The 26,424-nt window shown below is 41.2% G+C and overlaps 1 protein-coding gene across 1 annotated transcript; it reads left to right on the top strand.

The window, feature by feature from the left end:
- The first annotated feature begins 6,634 nt into the window (after window positions 1-6,634).
- LOC123995276 (glycerophosphocholine phosphodiesterase GPCPD1-like) lies at window positions 6,635-26,147 on the top strand. The gene is made up of 21 exons (XM_046298777.1): window positions 6,635-6,749; window positions 7,201-7,336; window positions 7,655-7,747; window positions 8,082-8,172; window positions 8,277-8,361; window positions 10,868-10,943; window positions 11,568-11,609; window positions 12,398-12,521; window positions 12,839-13,082; window positions 13,261-13,423; window positions 14,424-14,556; window positions 15,014-15,068; window positions 15,162-15,254; window positions 15,335-15,412; window positions 15,596-15,635; window positions 19,580-19,635; window positions 19,777-19,842; window positions 20,072-20,208; window positions 20,414-20,549; window positions 20,630-20,790; window positions 23,482-26,147. Exons 3-21 carry the CDS (start codon window positions 7,699-7,701, stop codon window positions 23,672-23,674), a joined length of 2,022 nt encoding a protein of 673 aa, XP_046154733.1. The 5' UTR covers window positions 6,635-6,749; window positions 7,201-7,336; window positions 7,655-7,698; the 3' UTR covers window positions 23,675-26,147.
- The last annotated feature ends 277 nt before the right edge of the window (window positions 26,148-26,424 follow it).

The raw sequence follows: 26,424 nt of genomic DNA, 5'->3' as shown, positions 1-26,424 counted from the left end.
AATGGGAATGCATATTAGCCTGGCCATAATATGCTATTTGAATGGGAATGCATATTAGCCTGGCCATAATATGCTATTTGAATGGGAATGCATATTAGCCTGGCCATAATATGCTATTTGAATGGGAATGCATATTAGCCTGGCCATAATATGCTATTTGAATGGGAATGCATATTAGCCTGGCCATAATATGCTATTTGAATGGGGATGCATATTAGCCTGGCCATAATATGCTATTTGAATGGGGATGCATATTAGCCTGGCCATAATATGCTATTTGAATGGGGATGCATATTAGCCTGGCCATAATATGCTATTTGAATGGGAATGCATATTAGCCTGGCCATAATATGCTATTTGAATGGGAATGCATATTAGCCTGGCCATAATATGCTATTTGAATGGGGATGCATATTAGCCTGGCCATAATATGCTATTTGAATGGGAATGCATATTAGCCTGGCCATAATATGCTATTTGAATGGGAATGCATATTAGCCTGGCCATAATATGCTATTTGAATGGGAATGCATATTAGCCTGGCCATAATATGCTATTTTGAATGCATATTAGCCTGGAATGGGAATGCATATTAGCCTGGCCATAATATGCTATTTGAATGGGAATGCATATTAGCCTGGCCATAATATGCTATTTGAATGGGAATGCATATTAGCCTGGCCATAATATGCTATTTGAATGGGGATGCATATTAGCCTGGCCATAATATGCTATTTGAATGGGAATGCATATTAGCCTGGCCATAATATGCTATTTGAATGGGAATGCATATTAGCCTGGCCATAATATGCTATTTGAATGGGAATGCATATTAGCCTGGCCATAATATGCTATTTGAATGGGGATGCATATTAGCCTGGCCATAATATGCTATTTGAATGGGAATGCATATTAGCCTGGCCATAATATGCTATTTGAATGGGGATGCATATTAGCCTGGCCATAATATGCTATTTGAATGGGGAATGCATATTAGCCTGGCCATAATATGCTATTTGAATGGGAATGCATATTAGCCTGGCCATAATATGCTATTTGAATGGGAATGCATATTAGCCTGGCCATAATATGCTATTTGAATGGGGATGCATATTAGCCTGGCCATAATATGCTATTTGAATGGGGATGCATATTAGCCTGGCCATAATATGCTATTTGAATGGGAATGCATATTAGCCTGGCCATAATATGCTATTTGAATGGGAATGCATATTAGCCTGGCCATAATATGCTATTTGAATGGGAATGCATATTAGCCTGGCCATAATATGCTATTTGAATGGGAATGCATATTAGCCTGGCCATAATATGCTATTTGAATGGGAATGCATATTAGCCTGGCCATAATATGCTATTTGAATGGGAATGCATATTAGCCTGGCCATAATATGCTATTTGAATGGGAATGCATATTAGCCTGGCCATAATATGCTATTTGAATGGGAATGCATATTAGCCTGGCCATAATATGCTATTTGAATGGGAATGCATATTAGCCTGGCCATAATATGCTATTTGAATGGGAATGCATATTAGCCTGGCCATAATATGCTATTTGAATGGGAATGCATATCCTAGCCTGGCACATCTTATGTTTTTTTCCCTTTTATTGGGAATGCATATTAGTTGGCGCTTTGGAAAGCAACCCTCAACAATATGCTATTTGAAGCTGGGAATGCATGTTAGCATTTCTGGCCATAATATGCTGTTTGGGGGAATGCATATTAGCCTGGCCATAAAGCAGAATATGCTTTGTCCTGCCCTGTGGTGTTTGGCTGGGAGGTTATCAGAGGTGGGGTTTGGGGAATACAGGCAGATGGCCACTCTGTGCTGCTCATACCCTACTGGAGCACACTAGGAAAACCTCTAATTGTCATGTCCTTTTGGGATGTGAACATCTCCCTTCCTGTTTTAGCCGTTTGGCCAAATTAATCATAAGGCTACCCCAAGGCATTGTCATCAGTGACAAGTGTATCTAGCAAACAACCAAAACATTATTTAAATATAGTACAACTTAGTATGCTGCAGTGGATTAAATATCCACTGTTAACAATATAACAGCTTTCTCAGTAATGTATTTATGAAATTGAATTGACACAAATCGTTTGGAAATGTAAAAGTCCCCCTGTCAAGGCTGTTTGCAAGATGGGAATGCATATTGGGCCTGGCCTTAAATGTAAATGTAAATGTAAATAATATGCTATTTGAATGGGAATGCATATTAGCCTGGCCATAATATGCTATTTGAATGGGGATGCATATTAGCCTGGCCATAATATGCTATTTGAATGGGGATGCATATTAGCCAACCATAATATGCTGTTATGAATGCATATCAATCATAATCCATACAGTGTGGCATACATTATGATAGCTAATGGTAATGATTACCTTTGAGGGGAGCCCTAAAATAGAGTGGTCATTAAGAACCTCAGCACTGCTAATTTAGTCAGGGGCTACAAACTGCCCTATTATACAACAGCATTACTCTATAGCCAACACATCTGGTCATACATTGCTAAGTGCATATATGTACATTCCCCAGGAATACTTGATACTCAAACTTCCCCAGAAGTTTGCATGATACTCAAACTGGATTTGAAGTGTTCTTAGGCTTATTGCTGTGTACTTATAAATACAAGCACTCTTCATCACATCAGCATCAGTAGTGTTTTAATGTTTGAGTCTGTGGCAGTGAGTTATCTCTGAGAGAGGAGGAGAGAAACGCAATAAAGTTGAGGAGACGAGAGAAACACTCGTTCTGGGAGGGTGAAATATTTAGAATGCTGCAGTTTCTCCCATCATTGTTTTCTCTTTCTTTCTCTCTCTCACCCCCTGCAGTAGCAGCCACTGCCAGACATCGATCAGTGTTGTGTAGCAAGACCTTGCTGTGGAGACACAATCTCTCCCCTTTCTATTCCTTCTCTCTCCAGGAAGTCGTCAGCGTATTCTTTACTCATAACACAAACAAGCAACAATTGTAGCTGCAGCAGAAATGCTTTTCAACATAATGCCACAGGCACAGCAGGTTCACGAAAAATAAATCTGCCTCTCTTTCCCCAGGACCGTACCATGGCTCACTGGTGTCCCACTAGACTCCCACTGGAACACAGTCCACATAAGAATGTAATAATATCCTGGTCCAAATAAATATCACAGTGGTTTTCTATGGCTCAACATTCATCATACACTTCCACTGTGCTGCAGCTTTCAGAATTGATTTCCACCTCAGACTCAACATCATAAAGTGAGAGACAGATATAAGATTCTAAATCTATGAATATAAAGTACCTCGTACATGACCGTGCTTTAAGTTTATCAGTGTTTGAAGGGTGTTTGAAAAAGTGTTTCAGCATGTTGGGTGGGGAATTATTGATAGGCTAAGAAACTGTCTTTTAAATCCGCTTCTCTCCTCTTTTCTCCTCTCGGCAGAAAGGAGGGATACCTCCTGCTTTATGCAATATGCAATACCCTTTGGGAACATTGGAGGGGGCTAAAGTCACATAAAATCTTTATGCAATCACTACTTCTCTGGCCTGGTCTGGTGAATGAACATGTTGTCATGACAACACAAACTGCTACAGCAAAATAATGTGTGGTTGCCACCATGGGAAACTTGACTTGGATGATGTGCTTCTTGACAATAATTCAAAACAGGTTAATGGTTATGGTTACACTCTCTATTACTCCCTAACCCCACACACGCAGGGTCAGTCATGGTTGTGTAAGTGGGAACCCTAGTAGCCTAGGACACATGATGCCTGTCATCCACTTTGGTATTTAGATTCAGTCTGTCTCTCGGTCGATTCTCTTGCGAAAGAGGGTCAGGGCTAATGTCACTGTAAGGTCATTGTCTGCAGCCATATTCTGTAAACCAGGATCCTGGTTCAACCTCATGAACAGAAGCCAGGATCCTGGCTCAACCTCAAACAGGGGCCTTAATGAGGTCAGAAACACAGGCAATTGATGGATGGTTAGAAGGTGTGCTGATCTACAGAGTATACATATCCGTAGCCTGTACATATATTGCCTTTGAACTATAAATAGCTGTTCTGTATTCCAGCAATACAAGGACAGAAACACGAATGCTCTGCACACTAGGCTGAGTCAAGACGGGTTTCCCTAATATCATTAGGCTGTACTTCAGAAAAACATGCTGGTCTTTTCCTTAAGCAAGCGTTATAGAAACTCATTTGACTGGTACATCATTTTTTGTCATGACATAGGGATTAATACTTTACAGTCATTTACTCAGAATGTAAATGGACAAACACAATAACAGGTATCCCAGTTCAAGAGGTGTTAGTTTAAATGTATAGTCCAATATTTACACGTGTTTTAGGGAAGGGGGGATTGGGGGGCAAGTGTTCAAGCAATACTAGCATTACTGTACAATTTAGGGAACATGAGAAGCTTGTTTTTCTCAGTGATCCTGTAATAATCCAATCCGAGGAACGGACACTTGAGCATGGCCTAAAAGCACCTGATCTCGCTCTCCTTCAGGCAGAGACAGGCACACATTCACTGGTGGGACTGTAAATAGTCTACTGACTGTTAACTGCCTTATAGCTGTAGTGGGACATTGATGTTTCAGAGCTGCTGATAGTCCTAAAGTAAAATAGTGAGTGTCCTGTTAACAATGTCTTCATTTAATATGTATTTATAATTTCCTTCTCTTGCATTTGAGAGTGATAGTTGAAATCAAATGGAAACTGAAGCAAAGCAAGCATATCAACAGGAGTGAATTTTGGCTGTGAGTCACGGGGGTTAACGGGTTTATCCTTGGAAATTTAGCCTCGCTGACGCGACCCACGTGATTCACAGCGCAAGGGGGGCTGGTGAGGACTTGGAGAGGTGTATGCCGCATTCAAAACAAATGGGAAGTCTGAACTCGGAAATCTCTGACTGGGAAAAGTATTTTGAACGGTCATCCAACTTGGAAAAAAATCAAGAAAGAATTCCATATATATATATGTATTTATTATCTCCCGAATTTCGTGATATCCATTTACGATCTTGTCTCAACGAGAATCTTTCTTGAGCTCCGACTTTCCGACCTAAGATCACTGACGTCATGATTTGACATCGTTTTTTTCCCAAGTTCCCAGCTGTCTTGACATGACTATCGGCTAGACTTGTAGTGCTTTCACGACAACTGGGAACTCCGAAAAACGAGGTCAAATCATGACGTCAGTGATAGGATTTCTTTTCAGACCTTAAGATCACTGACGTCATGATTTGACCTCGTTCTTTCCGGATATTTCAGGCTATGTGCACACTGCCCACAACATGAGTTTGACTCCCTAACCTCCTGCCAAATGTATGACCATATTAGAGACACATATTTCCCTTAGATTACACAGATCCACAAAGAATTCGAAAAAAATCTAATTTTGATAAAATCATGTCTATTGGGTGAAATACCACCGTGTGCAATCACAGCATTAATATTTGTGACCTGTTGCCACAAGAAAAGGGCAACCAGTGAAGAACAAACACCATTGTAAATACAACCTATATTTATATTTTTTTCCCTTTTATACTTTAACTATTTGCACATCATTACAACACTGTACAGTATATAGACATAATATGACATTTGTCTCCCGAGTGGCGCAGCGCTCGGAGGGTTTGTCCGGGCTAGGCCATTATTGTAAAATAATAATTTGTTCTTAACCGACAATTTTTTGTTGTTGAAATGTCTTAAAAAGCCGCTTAAATTGAAATTGATTTTCGAGTTCCCAGTTCCGACTTCCCACTTGTTTTGAACGCGGCAATAGAACCGGCTACGCTCCTCTGGCGTAAACGAGCAAAACCAGCGGGTGAAAAGACCAGTCAGTGTGAAATGAACAACATTAGCGATGAGTAGCAATAGTGAAATCAGCATTTCGCCTTTTTCAAATACAAGTCCCATATTGAAACTGATGCAAGCAGGTACAAATAGGCGAATCACACCATAATTGGATTAGATAATGATAAACAAGTTTGGAAAGTTGTTTAATGAATTCAATAAAATACAAGAATTATTAATTTTACAAAAACATTTTTGTTGTTTGTTGAAATAACACTCTGGATGTATTGGACTACATAAGTGCAAAGGGAACATACAGTATATGCACTGTAGGATTACCTGTGAATCTTGGGTTCATGAATGGGGTATCAGCCTACTCTTATTGCAAAACTTTGACTGGGAAATCTGTCCGATTTGACTCTGATATACTTGTAGAACATGCACTGTACACAATTTTCTGTACAGTCGCAGTAAAAGTGAGGTTCATTCAACTGGAGCACCTCCAGTATCCAAATCCACAATGTTTACACACCCAGGGTTGTCTCTGCCCTTATTGTGGCCCTTAAAGACAATCTGCCAGATTATCTGATATGCGTATTGAACATAGGCCTACATATTACACTGTCAACAATTTTCTGAACATTGTGTTGCATTAAAGTGGGGACTCTTCTACTCAGGAGAAACTCTGGTACTGATTTCTGTTTAGCATTATCTATTCCAATTATGGCATGGTGATTACACTATTTGAATCCGGTTGCATCAGTTTTAATGCGGGACTTTTATTTTGAAGGTTAAACGTTGAGTTCACTATTGTTTCTGATCATTAATGTTGTTCATTTCACACCGGTGAAAACAAGACTACTCCGCATCACAGACGTTGTTGATAACTATGCCAAATACTCTACATCGAACAAGATCTGGGCGCTGATGGAGAAATGTAAATAGATACCATCTGTGCTTTATGCGACGATATTGTTTAGTTACAATGGTTAAGTTTTGTAGCGAGAGAAAGTAAAAACGCTTTTGTGGCTACGTTAGCTAGCCAACGTTAGTTTACTGGTTGTGTCTGCCCGCATTGGCGTAAAGGGCGCAGCTAGCTTGCAAGCTAGCGTACTTACTGTAAACCGCTGGTTATCCGGTTAGCATGGCTAACGCGTCAGTTTTGTTCACAAATCCTGAATTCCGTAATTAGGCGTTCTGAATTTAACTACATCATACGCAGTGTGCAAAATACAATAGCGTTAGCTACCTCAAACATGAGAACGATCTAATACTAGTTTTATATATGTTATCCTGGTAACGTAAACTACTTCGGTAACGATAGTGTTGACAGCTTGTTGAAAGTGCCCAAGTGATTGTGTTGATATGGTAATTTTTTTCTTATACAGCACAACGCAGCTGGACCGAACGGTGTTCATTCCAGTCTGATACTTCAGCATGGAATAGCCAGCACTGCTTCTCTTGAATCAGTCCTATAACGTTAATGTTAGCTGTCTACCCCCTGGCAAATAACAAAAAAGCAAGGTATGTAGATATTCATTTTGTCTTAAAGAGAGCTAGTTCCTAGCAAAAAGCTGATTTTCAACATAACAATTGTAATTGTTCTCCAATTGTAAAATGTGTTCCCTGAATACCTAACTAGTAAGAATTTAACTCCATTGAATTTGAACTCTGTCTCTTCTAAAGAAGAGATGACAATTAACTTGTCTTTTTAGTCATATCTATATATATATATATATATGGCTAGCTAGTACCCAGCACAGCTTTGTTGGACATTTGTTGATCCACTAAATCTATGCCTAAATCCATGCCTGTTTTACCATTAAGTTTCTGGTTTTCCAGCTTGATTTCACCTCCAATTGACCTTGTTTGTGCCTGTGTCAACTATGGAGACAACTCAAGTGACTTTGGCAGTTAGGGGAGACACATCCCCAGGTAAGACCAACCCCTACTGCAGGGCAGCAGACTCATCTGAAACAAGAAGACTAATTCAATTCATGACAACTTTAGACAGAAAAATTGACAACTATCCAGACAGTCAATCAGGAATGTCATCGTTTAGCTAATCTCAGTTAACCTATATCTAAAATTGTGCGTAATATGGTAAGATTCCCGATTACAAGCCTGTCCATGAGAGTTTGGCTTTTGGCTAAAAAGTCCTTGATCTTTTGAACCTAATAAGGGGTGGGGGGTGTTTGTGAAAATGCGTGCAAGGTGAGTGTGTGTGTGTGGCTCATTAATGGAACGTAATAATATGGTGTATGACTAGGTGAGGTGATAGCCGTGGTTGGTAGCTGTGAAGCTTTAGGAGCCTGGTGCTATCAGAGAGCTGTGTCCCTACAACCTGCTGAACACGATGGGTACATATCACTTTTCTCCTGGAATATGATCTGAATGATTTCTGTGTTGATGTTTGTAGCTACAGGGTGTTTAAGTAATTACACATATTATGTTCCTTCCCCAGAACATTGTGGAAAAGGATCATCAGTGTGCCCAGAGGTGCTGTGTCAACCTATCGCTATTTCAAAGGCCACTTCCTGGAGTCAAAGGTGAGTTCATTTTATGTGCTGTCAGCATGATGTAATGAGTAATATTAAACAAAATACATTGTAGTTGGTCTTTAAAAATGATTGTACCATAATCCAGTTACGTAAGTAGTTGCTTTAGTGGTAATCTCATGTTGGCCATTGAGTGTCAGTTGACAAAGGATTGACAGTATTGTCTTAACAGCAGGTTAGAGCCAGACTAGGAGTTGTTGTGTTGCGCTCTTAATCCTTCCTTTTGATGATGATGAATAGCCTGCATACAGCGTGATCAACATTTTATATCCCCACTTCAGTTCTGGAGGCTGCTGATATTTTCACAGCTAATCTCTTAGGAAATTGAATGGCATTTAAATGTAATGTACTTCATACTAAACTGTTTAGAGGATGTTTTAATTCACACACAGTTCGTCTTCTGTGGAGCCACTGTAATCCAAGTGTGACCGAGTTAGTCTATGAGTAAGTCTGCTTTGAGTGAACACTAGAAAGCATTAGATTAGCTACGCTATAGCAGATCTAAGATCATTAATGGGTTATTTAGCTCACTTTCCCCACATCTGTGTTGATCCCCTCTAGCTGTCCTCTGTGCAGTTGCTACATAACTCTTAGAGAGGAGAGCATGCCTGGAGCTCTGCCAGCTGGCCATAGCTGAGCTCTGATCTGTGCACGTGACGCGAGCCTCTCCTATGTTATTTAATGCTACACTAGACTTGGAAGTTGGAACAGACACACACACAAGCACAGTATGTTCTTTACCATTCCGATTATTAATGTCAGTTCTCAGTAATGTTCTCTATATGGCCAGCTTGGAGGCTCAAATTACACCCTTTTTTAAGCTCTTCCTCTTTCAGAGAGGGACAGCTAGAGAGAGCACGTCTGGCAGTTGTGTCCTACAGACAGTATCATATGAAGTAACACTATCACACCCGTGATGCCATGTGGAAACGAGGAAAAACAACTCATTTGAACTGTGCTGTCCCTTCCTGGTCTGAACTACTGGACTAGCAGCATTACTAACTTGTCAGAGAGCATAATTTGTTGACTCATGGGGTGTTGCTCAGCACACACATTCAGATAGGCCAGCTGTAATGACAACACATTTTATTATGTCTCTGTGGCCATGAATCTAAAACCAGGACCACATTCAGATAGGCCAGCTGTAATGACAACATTTTACTATGTCTCTGTGGCCATGAATCTAAAACCAGGACCACATTCAGATAGGCCAGCTGTAATGACAACACATTTTACTATGTCTCTGTGGCCATGAATCTAAAACCAGGACCACATTCAGATAGGCCAGCTGTAATGACAACACATTTTATTATGTCTCTGTGGCCATGAATCTAAAACCAGGACCACATTCAGATAGGCCAGCTGTAATGACAACACATTTTACTATGTCTCTGTGGCCATGAATCTAAAACCAGGACCACATTCAGATAGGCCAGCTGTAATGACAACACATTTTACTATGTCTCTGTGGCCATGAACCTAAAACCAGGACCACATTCAATTATTTTTGTGGTTTAACCTGTTTTTAATACCAATTATGAAACAAGTTGTTTGGATTCTGGATGCTGATTGGTTGATAGCAGGGATTTATTCACCACAGTCCCTGGGTAATGCCTGTTACAGTTTCATTAGAGTAATCCACTGCCCAACATCACAGCCAGGCAATTTATAAACTTAATCTTCCCTGTAAAAAAGTGACTAGACATTATTTCCCCATGCCACTAGGCTAGCATTTGGTTTGTCTAAACCTTTCTGCCTGCCTCTGATCTGTGCAACAACTTTGCAGGTTTTTACACTGTGCAGTAGAGAGAATGAATGTGATGAGACTGACAGCTTCTCTGAGCCAGCCAAATACATTTTGGAACATTATCATGGATATATCAAAAGAAATGGCAAAGGGAAAATGAAAGTGCACATAGTTTGTCATTTCAGCTGCTTGGTGTGATTGTGCGTTAGCTTTAGTTGGCTAGGAGAAGTAACTGGCCTGCATGGCAACCTTTTTTGCTTAAAAGGTTTGGAATGGACGACCAGCTCGTTTGGCTATATTTGGACTATATTGTCTAGTGGAAGGATGAAATAAAACAAATGTACTCATTAAAATAACAAAAATCGTGAATGTCTACCTCCTATGGGCTGTTTCCCGGCCCTACGTTCCATGTTGGGCCTTCGAACAACCCTTGGTCAGGAGTTATTCACACAATCATCTCCAGGTTTTCATGCCTTATTTCTTAAATATTGTAGCAGACCAATTTTGTTGGACCGGAGAAAAAAATAATAATTCTAAAATGTTTTAAAGTAAGTATTCAAAATCTTTCAGAGGAGATAGCAAAATATGTTAGTGTAGTAGAAGAGATGACGCCAAAGTTCTGCCTCATGTCAACTAACAGAACCCCTTTGCAGATATCAACCAATGGTTGCTGACTGGCTTGCTGATTGGTAACCAAAGTGACCGTTGACGATATCTGTCTTAATGCTGTACTAAACATTGGCATTGCAGAGTGCAGGTGGTCCCTGTCAGGTGATAGTCACTAAGTGGGAGACCCACCAGCAGCCACGCCTGATGAGCCCCACAGGTATATAAACCAGAACGATGCCCGGCTTGGTTTGGGAAATGTTTCTATGCTTAGCTGAGGCAAGGGGATTCAGCAGCCATAAGACTGCTGAACAATTTAATCAAATGGCCACCCGGACTATTTACACTGCCCACCCCCACCCCGCTACTCGCTGTTTATCTATGCATAGTCATTTTAACCCAACCTACATGTATAAATTAATTTGACTATCCTGTACCCCAGCGCATTGACTGGGTACCGGTACCCACTGTATATAACCTTGTTATTAGTATTTTGTGTTACTTTTGATTTGATTTTCTTGTTTAGAGTTTATTTAGTAAAAAATGTCTTAACTAAAATGAAACATTTCACTGTATTTGTATTGATGTGACAAAACATTTGATTTGAGGCCACTCAAACACCATTGTTTCAGAACTAAGACAAAGCTCATTCAAAATCAGATTGATGGGAACAAATCTAAAATACTGTAGTTTCACCCTCAATCCTACAGCCTGACACTTTTTGGTCAAGGTTTAAAACATCAAATCTATATAATTATTATCACTATTTTATGTTGCTTTTAGAAGTATGGAAGTTTATATGTTTTTTTTTCTATAGACCTCATGCCTGTTTATTTTCTTGCAGAATCACACCTTGATATTGACAATGGCCAATTTGGATTCCACAGTAAGTCCAACTAAATGTATCACATCTTGATTTAATCAATTTTGGGAAATTATATTTGACACTCATTCAAATGAGTGGATTCGGCCACACCCGTTACTGACAGGTAAATAAAATTGAGCACACAGCAATCTCCATAGACAAACATTGGCAGTAGAATGGCCGGTACTGAAGAACTGTGACTTTCAACGTTGCACTGTCATAGGATGCCACCTTTCTAACATGTCAGTTTGTCAAATTTGGGTTAATGGCCCAACGCTCTTACCTGATAGGTTGACCTAACCTTAATCCTTACCTTAACCACACTGCTAACCTTATACCTATCCATTACCATAAATTAAGACCAAAAATCACATTTCTGTTTTCAAGAATTGTTACTATATAGCCAATTTTGACTTTGCCCATGTAGTGGAAATTGCTCAGTTCTGCCTCCAAGGCAAGATTCATGACAATAAACATCAAACTGCTACTAAGTACCTGAGGAATGACTCAACCCTCTGGTTGAACTGAACTCTTCACAGGTTACATGTAAAATCCCCATTAGAGACTGCTAACTGTCACCTCAAATTTTATCTGGTAAAACATGTGAATTTGACTGTTTTCCCACCCTACACAATATGTTTAAACAATGGCTTTTATTTCCATAGCAATTTTCTCAAAAGTGCTTTGCATTGTTTGCGGATAGCTAACCTCATCCACCACCAAGTACTGTTACTCACCTGGGTGATCCAGCAGGAGCCATTTTGTGCCAGAACACTCACCACATGTTTCTCTGCGACTCCTTTTTGCAGATGGCTTAGAATGTGTGGACTCTGGGTGGCTGACGTGCCAGACAGAGATCCGTTTGCGCCTGCACTACTCAAAGACGTCTCCTGTATCCATCACCAAGAAGAAATATAAGAAGTCTCGCTTCAGGTGAGGCCGAGAGACACGCGGCTCTTATTCAACGCTGTTTGCTGACTGAGTGCTTATCTAAGAGACTGTGGCTTGGATCAGAAGGGGCAGAATTTCCTCAAATGCAGATAGAAATGATCCCCCACAAAATTATGGAATCAAACCAAATATGGCACTAAAATAAATCCTCTTTATTCATGAAATATGCAGACAACTCCTGTAAAGGTAGTGATGAGAACACTGTTTTAAATTCATGACTTACTAGTCAGGCTTGTAAGGTCTCAAACCTTTCCCAATTTGACCACTGTTGACCTGTGACCTTTCCCCCCTTACCCCAGGATCAAGCTGACACTGGAAGGTGTAGAAGAGGAGGAGGAGGATGATGAAGAGCAGGAGCAGAGCGCAGTGGCGTGGCACAAGATGACCACCACGCTGGAGACCAGTATGATCAGTGGAGATGGGTACAAGTCCCGCCACTCCCAGCCTGAGTGTGGTTACGCCCTGGAGGCCTCACAGTGGACAGAGTACGTCATCCACTCCATGGACCCTGACAACCTGGAACTCACCTTTGACTTCTTTGAGGTACAGTTAACAGCAGGATGACTATTGTCAACTCTACAGAAACAACTGTTTTTCGTGTTGTAACTATACTCCCAAACCAGTGTTTTAGCAGAAAGTCGGTATCAGATCGTGTGTGATATATATATATATATATACACACAGAGTGAATCTATTAACCATTTCTTCCCCTCCTCAAAAGGAGGACATGGGTGAGCATGTGGTGCCAGGGGATGCCCACCCGGGGACCGTGGGTACGGCCTGCCTTCTCTCCTCATTCTTTGTGGAGAGTGGCAAGGACACGGGTGTGGTCACTCTGCCCATCATGAAACGCAACTCCAGACAGACCCTGGGCAAAGTCCGAGGTGAGCAACCCCACCCCTCCTGGAACAAGTGGTCTTGTAATATTACATTTTTTAAAAAGCTACTAAGTTACTTGACACCCATGTAACTCTTTGTAAATCAGGTGATATCAATGGGATATTTGCAGAAAACTTGATTCGGATGCAGCAGGACTTATTGAATATACTCCCGAGTGGCGCAGAGGTCTAAGGCACTGTATCTCAGTGCAAGAGGCATCACTACAGTTACTGGTTCGAATCCAGGCTGTATCACATCCGCCCTTGATTGGGAGTCCCATAGGGCGGCGCACAGTTGGCCCAGCGTCGTCCGGGTTTGGCCGGGTTAGGCCATCATTATAAATAAGAATTTGTTCTTAACTGGCTTACCTAGTTAAATACAGGTTAAATTTGAAAACTTCTATATTTCCCTGAGAGTGACTATGTTAAATAGATGGTCTAAAACTTGGATTCAGCCTCTATTGACTGACAGGTCTTTCAGAAATGGAATTAGTCAGTTAATTCACCAAAACTGAAATTCTATTTCAATACTAAAATTTTTTAAAAGATTTCTCAAATTGAAAGGGAGGAGCTTCTTATTTCAAAACTTTTAAATTGTTTAATTCAAATCCCTTCCTACATTGGATGACTTAAATTTCTTAAACTCCTTAAATTTAAACTCCTTCTAATGAAATTGGGGAGAAAAGGGAGGGGGGTAAACATTTTTTTTCAATTGACCCCAACCCTATAGAATACTGTAGGTCAGCACATCCAGTTCCTCCTTCCGCCCCTTTGTAAACGTCAACTTTCCGCTTAGCATGTAACTGACAAACGGTGTGAAATAGGTCAAAACAGGAACTAGAATGTAAATGCAGGATTAGATGATTTGGGGCCAGAGGGTTAGTTAAGATGTTTCTCTGGTAAAAAATACAAGTCAGATGAAAGTTAATTAATGAGTACAATTCACATTATTATTTTTTTATATATATATATATATAATGTAAAGTCCTGTATTTTTCTGTTCCAGTGGACTACCTGGTGATCCGTCCTATCGAGGGACTGCAGTGTGACATGAGCTCATCCTTCACCAAGTACTGGAGGAAGAGGAGTGCCCCTCTGGACGTGGGCCACAGAGGGGCCGGCAGCACACACGCAGCCAAGTGAGAGAAACACACGACACAATTGATTATTAGGGGTTGATGTACCTAATGATTGTCTATGTGTGTGTTGAAGCAGGACTGTACTCAATAACAACACAAAGTCCCTTTTTTACTCTGTTTATTGAATGTTTAAATGCATTTGTCCTGTTCTGTCCGGCTTCAAAGTTTCAGTGCAAGTTTAGGACATGCTCAGTCAGACTGAGACATCAACAGGAAGTGGAGGTCAACGAACAACAACAAAGACATTGTTCTTTCTGGTTTCTTGTCATGTCACTGTACTGGGAAAACCTTGCCTCTGAATCTCAGCCAGAAGTTGTGAGAGTGCAAGTCATTAACTAGTAGTCTGACCGTACACAATTGGTTTGGTATCTGTGTTATACTGTAAATTGTGATTTGGGTGCCTTTGTCATTGGTTATCTCTGGTTTTGTACTAAAAATGTCTGATTTTGATTTTCAGACATACCAAAGTTAGGGAGAACACAATTGCCTCGTTTAAAAGTGCTGCCAATCATGTGAGTATTCCTACAAAACGTAAAACACTTGAAAATGTATCTGATCATGTTTTACATCAGAGTTGACTGCATGTGTGTTGTATGTTTCTGAAGGGGGCTGCCTATGTAGAGTTTGACGTCCATCTCTCCAAGGACTGCGTCCCCATCGTGTACCACGATCTCACCTGCTGCATCTCCACTAAGAAGGTAAACAACAACATAAATGTGGTCGGGTGCACACTGTACAGCATGCTTACTTTTTATTTTATGTTCTCTCCTCCTGTTAGAAAGGAGACAAACTCTCTCTGGACCTGTTTGAAGTTCCTGTCAAAGACCTCACATACAACCAGCTTCAGCAGCTCAAGGTAGAAGAGCTTTTAACTACAGCTAGCCTCTGGCTTCTCCTTTACTAGTTAATACACTCAGTCGCCAGTCCTTGAAATGGGTTAATATGAAGTATTTTTTTTGTCATGTAGACTATGGTTTTACTATTTAGGAGTAGGCCTATATGATGTGAAATATGACTTGGTTTTGTGTTTGATGAACAGTTGGGCCATGCTTCTGCCTTGAAGGTGAACGACCACAAAGGTATAGTGTATTTTCTTATATTTCGCTGGCTATAATACCCACCACACAATGCCCCATAATGACAAAGTGAAAACGGGTTTTTAGAATTTATATATATATATATATACATACACACACACACACACACACATACAAAACATTTACCTTGTTCACCTAAGTATTCAGACCCTTTGCTATGAGACTCGAAATTGATCTCAGGTGCATCCTTTTTCCATTGATCGTCCTTGATGTTTCTACAACTTGATTGGAGTCCACCTGTGGTAAATTCAATTGATTGGACATGATTTGGAAGTCAAATGCCTGTCTGTATAATGTCCCACAGTTAACAGTGCATGTCAGAAAAAAAAACCAAGTCATGAATTTTCCCTGGAGTGCCAAGACAGGATTGTGTCGAGGCACAGATCTGGGGAAGGGTTCCTAAAAAATGTCTGCAGCATTAAAGGTCACCAAGAACACAGTGGCCTCCATCATTCTTAAATAGAAGAAGTTTAGAACCACCAAGACTCTTCCTAGAGCTGGCTGCCTGGCCAAACTGAAAAATCGGGGGAGAAGGGCATTGGTCAGGAAGGTGACCAAGAACCCGATGGTCACTCTGACAGAGTTCCTTTATGGAGATGGTTGTCCTTCTGGAAGGTTCTCCCATCTCTGCAGCACTCCACTAATCAGGCCTTTATGGTAGAGTGGCCAGACGGAAGCCACTCCTCAGTAAAAGTCACCTGACAGCCCGCTTGGAGTTTGCCAAAAGGCATCCTAAAGGACTCTGACCATGAGAAACAAGATTCTCTGGTTTGATCAAATCAAATGTATTTATATAGCCCTACGTACATCAGCTGATATCTCAAAGTGCTGTACAGAAACCCAGCCTAAAACCCCAAACAGCAAGCAATGCAGGTGTAGAAGCATGGTGGCTAGGAAAAACTCCCTACAAAGGCCAAAAGCTAGGAAGAAACCTAGAGAGGAACCGACACAAACTACTGCAGCATAAGTGCTGAGACAGGAGGGGTCAGGAGACACTGTGGCCCCATCCGATGGCACCCCCAGACAGGGCCAAACAGGAAGGATATAACCCCACCCACGTGCTTCTACACCTGCATTGCTTGCCGTTTGGGGTTTTAGGCTGGGTTTCTGTACAGCACTTTGAGATATCAGCTGATGTACGAAGGGCTATATAAATACATTTGATTTGATTTGCCAAAGCACAGCCCCCACACCACTAGAGGGATATCTTCAACCACCAACTTACCATCCTGAGACAAGGCCGAGTATAGCCCACAACCACGGCACAACCCAAGGGGGGGTGCCAACCCAGACAGGAAGATCACATCAGTGACTCAAACCACTCAAGTGACGCACCCCTCCTAGGAACGGTATGAAAGAGCCCTAGTAAGCCAGTGACTGCCCCTGTAATAGGGTTTGAAGCAGAGAATCCCAGTGGTGAGAGGGGGACTGGCCAGGCAGAGACAGCAAGGGCGGTTCGTTGCTCCAGAGCCTTTCCGTTCACCTTCACACTCCTGGGCCAGACTACACTCAATCATATGATCTACTGAAGAGATGAGTCTTCAGTAAAGACTTAAAGGTTGAGACCGAGTCTGCGTCTCTCACATGGGTAGGCAGACCATTCCATAAAAATGGAGCTCTATAGGAGAAAGCCCTGCCTCCAGCTGTTTGCTTAGAAATTTTAGGGACAATTAGGAGGCCTGCGTCTTGTGACCGTAGCGTATGTGTAGGTATGTACGGCAGGACCAAATCAGAGAGATAGGTAGGAGCAAGCCCATGTAATGCTTTGTAGGTTCGCAGTAAAACCTTTAAATCAGCCATTGCCTTGACAGGAAGGCAGTGTAGGGAGGCTAGCACTGGAGAAATATGATCAAATATTTTGGTTCTAGTCAGGATTCTAGCAGCTGTATTTAGCACTAACTGAAGTTTATTTAGTGCTTTATCCGGGTAGCTGGAAAGTAGAGCATTACAGTAGTCTAACCTAGAAGTGACAAAAGCTTGGATTAATTTTTCTGCATCATTTTTGGACAAAGTTTCTGGTTTTTGCAATGTTACGTAGATGGAAAAAAGCTGTCCTTGAAAGAGTCTTGATATGTTCTTCAAAAGAGAGATCCGGTTCCAGAGTAACGACGAGGTCCTTCACAGTTTTATTTGAGACGACTGTACAACCATTAAGATTGTCAGATTCAACAGAAGATCTCTTTGTTTCTTGGGACCTAGAACAAGCATCTCTGTTTTGTCCGAGTATAAAAGTAGAACGTTTGCAGCCATCCACTTCCTTATGTCTGAAACACATGCTTCTAGCGAGGGCAATTTTGGGGCTTCACCATGTTTCATTGAAATGTACAGCTGTCTGTCATCCGCATAGCAGTGAAAGTTAACATTATGTTTTCGAATGACATCCCCAAGAGTGGTCCTAAAATGGAACCTTGAGGAACACCGAAATTTACAGTTGATTTGTCAGAGGACAAATCATTCACAGAGACAAACTGATATCTTTCCGACCGATAAGATCTAAACCAAGCCAGAACTTGTCCGTGTAGACCAATTTGGGTTTCCAATCTCTCCAAAAGAATGTAGTGAATGATGGTATCAAAAGCAGCACTGAGGTCTAGCAGCACGAGGACAGAAGCAGAGCCTCAGTCTGATGCCATTAAAAGGTCATTTACCACCTTCACATGTGCAGTCTCAGTGCTATGATGGGGTCTAAAACCAGACTGAAGCATTTCGTATACATTGTTTGTCTTCAGGAAGACAGTGAGTTGCTGCGCAACAGCCTTTAAAAAAACAAACAATTGAGAGGAATGGAAGATTAGATATAGGCCGATTAGTTTTTTAAATATTTTCTGGGTCAAGGTTTGGCTTTTTCAAGAGAGGCTTTATTACTGCCACTTTTAGTGAGTTTGGTACCCATCCGGTGGATAGCGAGCTGTTTATTATGTTCAACATAGGAGGGCCAAGCATAGGAAGCAGCTTGAAGGTTTAGAGGCCATGATTATTTTCATCATTGTGCCAAGAGATATAGTACTAAAACACTTGAGTGTCTCTCTTGATCCTAGGTCCTGGCAGAGTTGTGCAGACTCAGGACAACTGAGCTTTGAAGGAATACGCAGATTTAAAGAGGAGTCCGTAATTTGCTTTCTAATAATCATGATCTTTTCCTCAAACAAGTTCATGAATTTATTACTGCTGAAGTGAAAGCCATCCTCTCTTGGGGAATGCTGCTTTTTAGTTAGCTTTGCGACAGTATCAAAAATGAATTTTGTATTGTTCTTATTTTCCTCAATTAAGTTGGAAAAATAGGATGATCGAGCCAAGATTGAACTCTTTGGCATGAATGCCAAGCGTCACGTCTGGAGGAAACCTGGCACCATCCCTACGGTAAAGCATGGTAGTGGCAGCATCATGCTGTGGGGATGTTTTTCAGAGGCAGGGACTGGGAGACTAGTCAGGATCGAGGCAAAGATGAACGGAGAAAAGTACAGAGATATCTTTGATGAAAACCTGCTCCAGAGCGCTCGGGACCTCAAACTGGGGTGTCAAGCTTTTAGTGTCATACCCAAGAAGACTTGAGGCTATAATCGCTGCCAGAGGTGGTCAACAAAGTACTGAGTCAAGGGTCTGAATACTTAAGTAAATACTTATGCACCCTATGTGATATTTTAGTTTATTTTTTAATACATTTGCTAATGTGTTTTAAAGAAACTGTTTTGGGGTATTGTGTGTAGATTGATGAGGAAAAATAAACAATTTAATCAATTTTAGGATAAGGCTGTAACATAACGGAATGTGGAAAAGGTCAAGGGGTCTGAATACCTTCCAAATGCACTGCATGTCTGCTGCTTGCATCATTGTTTTAAAGCAGTTGAACATGAACCATCAGAGCAGCTGAACTGTGTATCGGCCTGTGTGTGAAGTGCATGGTTTACTCCCACTTTCTTTCTTAGATGATGATGAAGAGGAAGAGGTTGACGAGCATCAGCCCTTCCCTTCCTTTTCCCAGGTAGATAACCTCCTAGTTGGCGTCACCGCTGTCGAGGTTACCATATGATGGGGTTATTTGGTGATCTTTGAACTAGCCTATCCCAACCTTGAGGTTCTGTGTCCTGTTATATCTGATTCCCTATGTCATGTCATGTTCCAGATATTCCAAGCAGTGCCTGAAAATGTGGGCTTCAACATCGAGCTGAAGTGGGTTTGTCAGATGAGGGTAGGTACAGCCAGTCAGTTATACTGGAGATGGGACGTCACGAGGTGGCCATGCTAGAAAGTACCTATGTGGCTGAACCGATGAGCACGTACATGACCCATCTGTTTTTTTTGGGTTAGGGGTTGCAGTTCAAGTCAAATAGGAACACTTTGTACTTTTAAATATCCTATCATGGTCCTATAGTAACAACCCTTATCACATTGGATGGTTGTGATTTTGTTTACAACAGGATGGTTCGTGGGAAGGAAACCTGTCCTCGTACTTCAACATGAACCTGTTCCTGGACATCATACTGACCTGTGTGCTGCAGAGAGCTGGCAAGAGACGCATCGTCTTCTCCTGCTTCGACCCTGACGTCTGCACTATGTAAGCACCGCTTACCCACCAGTTATCCAACAGTCAGACTGAAGACAGTGTTAACCTGCTGAGCTGAAGCCTTGTTTACATAGTAGTAATATGTATGTTTATGACTTCCTATGACAAATGTGTTATGTAGCCGTTATGAAGGCTTTATGAATGTATACGTAAGGGGGGGGGTAAAGTTAACCATAAATGCCGTATTCTCCCCAAGGGTTCGTCAGAAGCAGAACAAGTACCCCATCCTGTTCCTGACCCAGGGCATCTCTGAGATTTACCCGGAGCTCATGGACATCCGCTGTCGCACCACACAGATCGCCATGAGCTTCGCACAGAGCGAAAACCTCCTGGTGAGTGGTGGAACTGGGATGGATGGATGGATGTGTCTGTGCTAATGTAGGGGATCAGTCAATTCTGATTGTGTCTGTAGGGTATTAGTGCCCACACTGAGGAGCTCCTTCAGAATCTGGAGCACATCCGAGAGGCCCAGTCGAAAGGCCTGGTAGTGTTCTGCTGGGGAGACCTCAACAACGACCACGACAACAGGACCAAGCTACGGGAACAGGGCATTGACGGACTCATCTACGACAGGTAAACATTCGTCTGATGATGGTCTATGACTGGTAAATCCTTTTGGCTCATATAGGGGCAGGTTACCAGACACAGATTAAAGCTTGTGCTAGACTAAAAAGCACTTGTGCTAGCCTAAAAAGCACTTGTGCTAGCCTAAAAAGCACTTGTGCTAGCCTAAAAAGCACTTGTGCTAGCCTAAAAGCACTTGTGCTAGCCTAAAAGCACTTGTGCTAGCCTAGAAAGCTTGCTGTTTTACTCCAAGGCTAGGCTTAATGGAGAGGACACCCCTTATCTTGCCCAATGTGCTGTTTTTAGTTCCTGAGAGGCCTAGCCAAAGGTTAGCTATAATAAAATATTTTGTTAGGACTTAAGTTTGTCCCTCAGGCAGGTACACCCTGATCTCATGTAGTTATGTAAACCAGTGTCTAAGTATCTATCCTGATCACACTATCAACAGCTGTTGACTGTTGCTCAATGTTCTTGATTGGACTTCTCAACATCGCTCTAGAGTTTATTAGTTACATGCACAGGGTCGCAGATGTAATTGCAGGGTACAGTGAAATGCTTAAGCTTCGAGCTCCAACAATGCAGGTCAAGAGAAGTGAATGGGACATTAATAATATATACATTTTTACAACTGCAACAATGAAAATTCTCCATTATGGGTCAGTAATTGTAGTGTAAACACAATCAGCGTATCAGTTAAGGACATCATAATATAAGGTTACATATTATTACAACCTAAAAACACACACAGTGGGCAAATATTGAATCACTTGTCGTTCAGCCACCGTAGCTAGACGAATGAATGTAATAGTCGTTATGTAATTAGAAAATTCAAGTAGATATAGCTGGGTCGGAGAGAGGCTTCCTTCAAAGAACAGACACGTCATGTGACCTGACATCAGCGAGAACTGGTTTTATAATACTGCCTCAGCAGACCTATTTGACGTAAATTGCACCTTTGAACTGTGGCCTACATGTTTGGCCGTGATAGGGTTTACTGATTAAACCCTTCAGTGGGATTCCTGGGAGTCACAAATAGATTGCCAGAATGTCTTCCAGCTGTATCTTATCACTGGAATACACCAGATACATGTTCTCCAGTCCCCTGCTTATTGTCATGACAACTGGGAGTTGGTAGAAGTTGCCCCTAACAGCAGATGCAGGGTCAGATATTCTTTCAACCCTTATTGTGAGTAATATCATCTGACCCTAGATCTGTGGTTAAAATGGCCATTTCTACCTGGAGCTGATAACTGTGCCTCTTTCTTTCAGAATATGTGAAAGCTGGTGGCCAAATCATGTCATTGACTCTCACCCTACTGGTTCTTCTGATGCCAGTAATGTTTCTCTGGTTCCTGGTTTTGCTTATTTACTCACCCCTGATTTTGGATCTTTTGTTTCCTCGTGACCGCTGCCTGAATGAAAGCCCCCTGCTCTGGTCAATAACTGTAACAGACCAGCAGGGTTCCATGACAATGATGCAAGACAATTGACTTCTCATTTGGCTAAACTGTGTGGCGAACTAGGCTATGTTCCCCTTTTCCTGCGATAGTCTCCCTAGAGTTTGCACTTCTTATGAAAAAGTGTGTTAGTAGCAACATTTTACCCGACTTCATATTAAAATGTTAATATTGATTGTTTAAAGCAACGATTGATTGGTCAACTGCCCTGTCTATCATTTTTGAGATGAGACGTCCCCCGTGGATAAAGGTTGCTCCTTATCATGCTTTTATCAGTTTGTTTATGTTCAGCTTTATTACTCCCACTTCCAGCTCTTCTTCAGCACTGACCATTTCCAGACAGAGGCCTATGTAGATGCATGGCATATAAAGCACCCAGTTAGAGCGACTGGCTGTTTTGTTGGAATGTCAGGTAGTCAGGCAGCATGGCTGATTCACGAGCAAGTGGCTGTAAGAACCTGTTTACATTGAGCTGAATTCTGTTGTTGGTCCATGGGTGTGTGCACTGTTCTTTTGAATGCCCGTTGGAAACATTATGTTCACTGCGCATTCTGGTTTTCACCTGCAAGTATTTAACCTTTCAGATTTGCATGCTCTTTATTTAGGGCCAAGGAAGTATCATGAGTTCGGGGTCACTAATACGCCTTCCAGCTAGTTGTAGAATGGATGTTCCCAAACTGGTGACATCGTCCTGTGTGCACAATGTTCTCATGACTGAGAACAGCTTGAGTTCAGCTCGCTGCTCTCTTTGGCTTTGCAGAGTATTGTGTATTTCAGTCTGTTACAACTTCTCAGGGATTTCATAGCTTGACGGGTGAACAACGATTTGTTTATGAATTATTTATAATGATTAAGAATCGGCATAGATGCATGAAAAATATGGGTGTTAGCGTAGTAGTCTTTTCCATTAGTGCATGTAATGTAGAGGGCTTGGGAAAAAGCCTATTGTTGTGTTGTCATGAATGATACTGCTAGAAGCTAATCCCTTCTCTTTTGCTTTATGCTACAACATTGTACAGTAGCTGATCATGTAATGTGAGTTTGTTTTATTGCTAAGGCTTATGTTGACATGCTATCGATCATGTTGATTAGCCCTTTGTTATGTAGACACTGAGAAACCAGATACCAGACATCTTTACTTTGAACAGCACTTCCGTGTTCCCTTGTGTACCTGAGTTAGTTCTTCTGTCTTTGGCTCATGAACAGATGTTTGTTTTTCTCCTTTCCCCATCTTTCTCTCCAGGATCGGTGACGACCAGGTCGAGCAGCCTAACATCTTCAAAGTAGAGGAGCAGCACACGCTGCAGGAAACGCTCAAGAGCTTTGTGTGTTCCTGCTACACCATCCCCTGCCAGGCGGCTCCTGTCTGCCTCTCCTCCACCTCCAAGGAGCACAACGGCAGTGCAGAGTCCGACTCGGGCCTCAGCTCCTCCTGAACAACTCACTGCCCCCTAAGTTTGTCACTAGATAGGACAGAAGCATAAATGCATATAGACAGAATTGATGAGTAAGTGTACACTACTTGTTTTTAATTAAGTGTCAGTGTTACATAGGAGCTACATTAGGGAAGAGGGAAAATTATAATTATTTTTTAACCCGTTGTACTGGAAGTGTAACTTTTTCCCTGCGTGAGCAGAGCGCAAGCCACTTCATCCTAATGTTCTCAGGTGTGAGCTGCTTGTCAATTTTTTAAAAACTTTGAGCAGTGCAAGCCTCTCGCAAAGCTACCGCGCTTACTCCTGGTTTCATTGAAGTGAATTGGAGCGAATCACACTCTGAAAAGGTTGCGCGTCCGGTGTAGCTCCTATGCTAGGGGTTAGGCACTGTGATGGTAATCACAATGGTGGTTTACAAAACACTTCTATCCTGTCTAGCACTTCTATCCTGTCTGACCTGAAAGTGACAACCCTTACTGAACTGACCTCCACTCGGTCCACGGAAGCCATACACAAGCTGTGTCCAGATCAGTTATCTCTTAGCTGTTTGTTTTAACTGGAAAAAGGATTGTGTTTTTCCAGAAAAGGCTTCTGGCATTTGTTATTTGGATTTTAGTTCTACACAATTGAATGACTGTGGGATCTGCACCTCAGCCACAATAATAATGGAATTCCCTGTACATTCACAGGTCTTCACTTACAAATTAATGCCTACTCAAGGAATTTATTTTCAAGTACATCTTTTATTTAGAAAATTTGCTAAATACAAATCAAAGTGCTGAAATTAACTGTATATTAGCTTTTCCAGATTTAAAGTTTCTTATTGGAGTATCATAGGTCTAATTTAAGCATATGCTGTAGTTTGAAGTCTTTAGGCGGATAATGATTTCCATCTGCGTTATGATTTTCCTCATGATATAGCCATCATTTTACAATAGCAGTGTTATTTTTGTCACTCATATAATTTTGACGGAGTATTGCAGTAGAACAAGATCATTCGGGACAGTGACCAAAACTTTCTCAGGTGGTTTTAAATGTAAATGTCCATTTGAACTTAAACTCATGCGATCTGATTTGTATTAGGAGTGCCCTGAGCTGTGCCATTAATGAAGTGTCATTACCTGATGCCCAGATTATGAAGTGTTGCTGTGGGTGCCTAAATCTGAACAGATGAATAATATCACTTTAATGACCTGTAGAAAAACTGTTTGTTTTTGCTCTCAACACCACCTTGAATCTGTGTGAGCTCAAAAGTCACCATTAGGGAAAGGTATACACTGCTACGTATTTATTTGTACAGTGAAACTAAAATATTTTGTTTTGAACTCGAGCATTTTGGATTTCAGATAAATTGTTTGAGGCGACAGTTACACATCTGTAACTTTCTCACTCGTCATTATTCACCATTCTTATGTGATTATCCATAAAGTGTGGTAGCATCCACATTTTATATAGAAGTGACAGAAACCTGTTCTATTCTTATTAACAATTTTAAAAAAGTAGAGGCAGTGAATTCATTTCTAAATGGTATAACATATGTATTTAAAATGCTCTCAAATAAAAGGTGACATTCTGTACTGTCGCCTCATTTTAAAACATTCGATCCCAAATACTGGAGTACAGAGACAAATTCAAAGTTTTAGCTTCATGTCCAAATAGGTAGGGGAGTATAGGTAGCCCTTTGTTATGGCTAGGTCTAGTCCACCACCCTATCTCCTTTGATGAGAAGGGTTTTCTTAGTAGCTGTGCTTGCTCAACACATAATATATGCCATTTAGCAGATGTATTTTTCTTCCCCCAAAGCGACTTAGTCATGCATGCTTTTTATGTATGAGTGGTCCCGGGAATCAAACCCACTATCCTGACTTTGCAAGCGCCATGCTCTACTGACTGAACTACAGAGGACCACATCAGAAAGCCTTAATGGGGAAGTTGTATGATTTCACTCGTCTGACTGCCACTTGTTTCAGTCTCTTCATACCTCTAATCATTTAATGCAATAGAAGACCAGTATTTGTCTTGCCTCCACTGAACAAAAGTGTTTTCTTCTTTTTCCTTGCACAGTTTTCTTGCTACATTGCAACTCACATTTTTCCTACCGTCTGTATTTTGTTCTACAATCTTTTATTTAAATGCACATGGAAGACATGTAACTGTCTATTTTTCCTAAATGGTGTAAACATTTCACTTGAACACAGAGAAGCAAGCACAGCTTGCATTGTTGTAGAAATGTATAGTCTGTCTGCTCGTTTGTCTGTTTTAAGTTATAAAAGTATCTTAATGTTTGACACTACTGTATGTATGGCCTACTGTTAGTCATAATGCATGCCTCTCAGACAGAGTGCTATGGTGGACTGGGTGACATGAGTTGATTGTATCGACTGTCGCTCGTTCATGTCACACCCCTGCTACTCTGTCTGGACAATACAATGCTAAATGAAATTAAAAATTAATAAAATGATTTAGAAACGTTTTCTAAGACTTTCTTTTACACATTGCAAAAATGGACATACCAGTCGGGACTAGTATTTTAAGAGTGTACCGCACAGTATGAGTGATTTGTTTATTAGAGAAATAATGTTGATCTGGTTCTGAATTTACAACCACCGGAGGAGGCCTTTGGTTTGCCTTGAACATTGTCACCAACCAACAGTATCTTGGGTGTACTTAACTCCTGCCTTGGCAAGGTGCCATGTTTTTGTTTGTCTTCTGCAATGCTGTTTCCAGCACCTGTACTAGTTTAGTGGACA

The sequence above is a fragment of the Oncorhynchus gorbuscha genome, linkage group LG14 (genome assembly GCF_021184085.1).
Source record: "Oncorhynchus gorbuscha isolate QuinsamMale2020 ecotype Even-year linkage group LG14, OgorEven_v1.0, whole genome shotgun sequence".
NCBI classification, from domain to species: Eukaryota; Metazoa; Chordata; class Actinopteri; order Salmoniformes; family Salmonidae; genus Oncorhynchus; species Oncorhynchus gorbuscha.
The sequence above is the reverse complement of the archived record's forward strand: the minus strand, read 5'-3'. Positions and strand labels throughout refer to the sequence as shown.

Coding starts and splice junctions, on each gene's coding strand:
- LOC123995276 (XM_046298777.1), top strand. CDS start 7,699: ATGGAGACAACTCAAGTGACTTTGGCAGTTAGGGGAGACACATCCCCA. Junction 15,255..15,334: donor GCTGCATCTCCACTAAGAAG/GTAAACAACAAC, acceptor TCCTCCTGTTAG/AAAGGAGACAAACTCTCTCT. Junction 20,209..20,413: donor GACCCTGACGTCTGCACTAT/GTAAGCACCGCT, acceptor ATTCTCCCCAAG/GGTTCGTCAGAAGCAGAACA.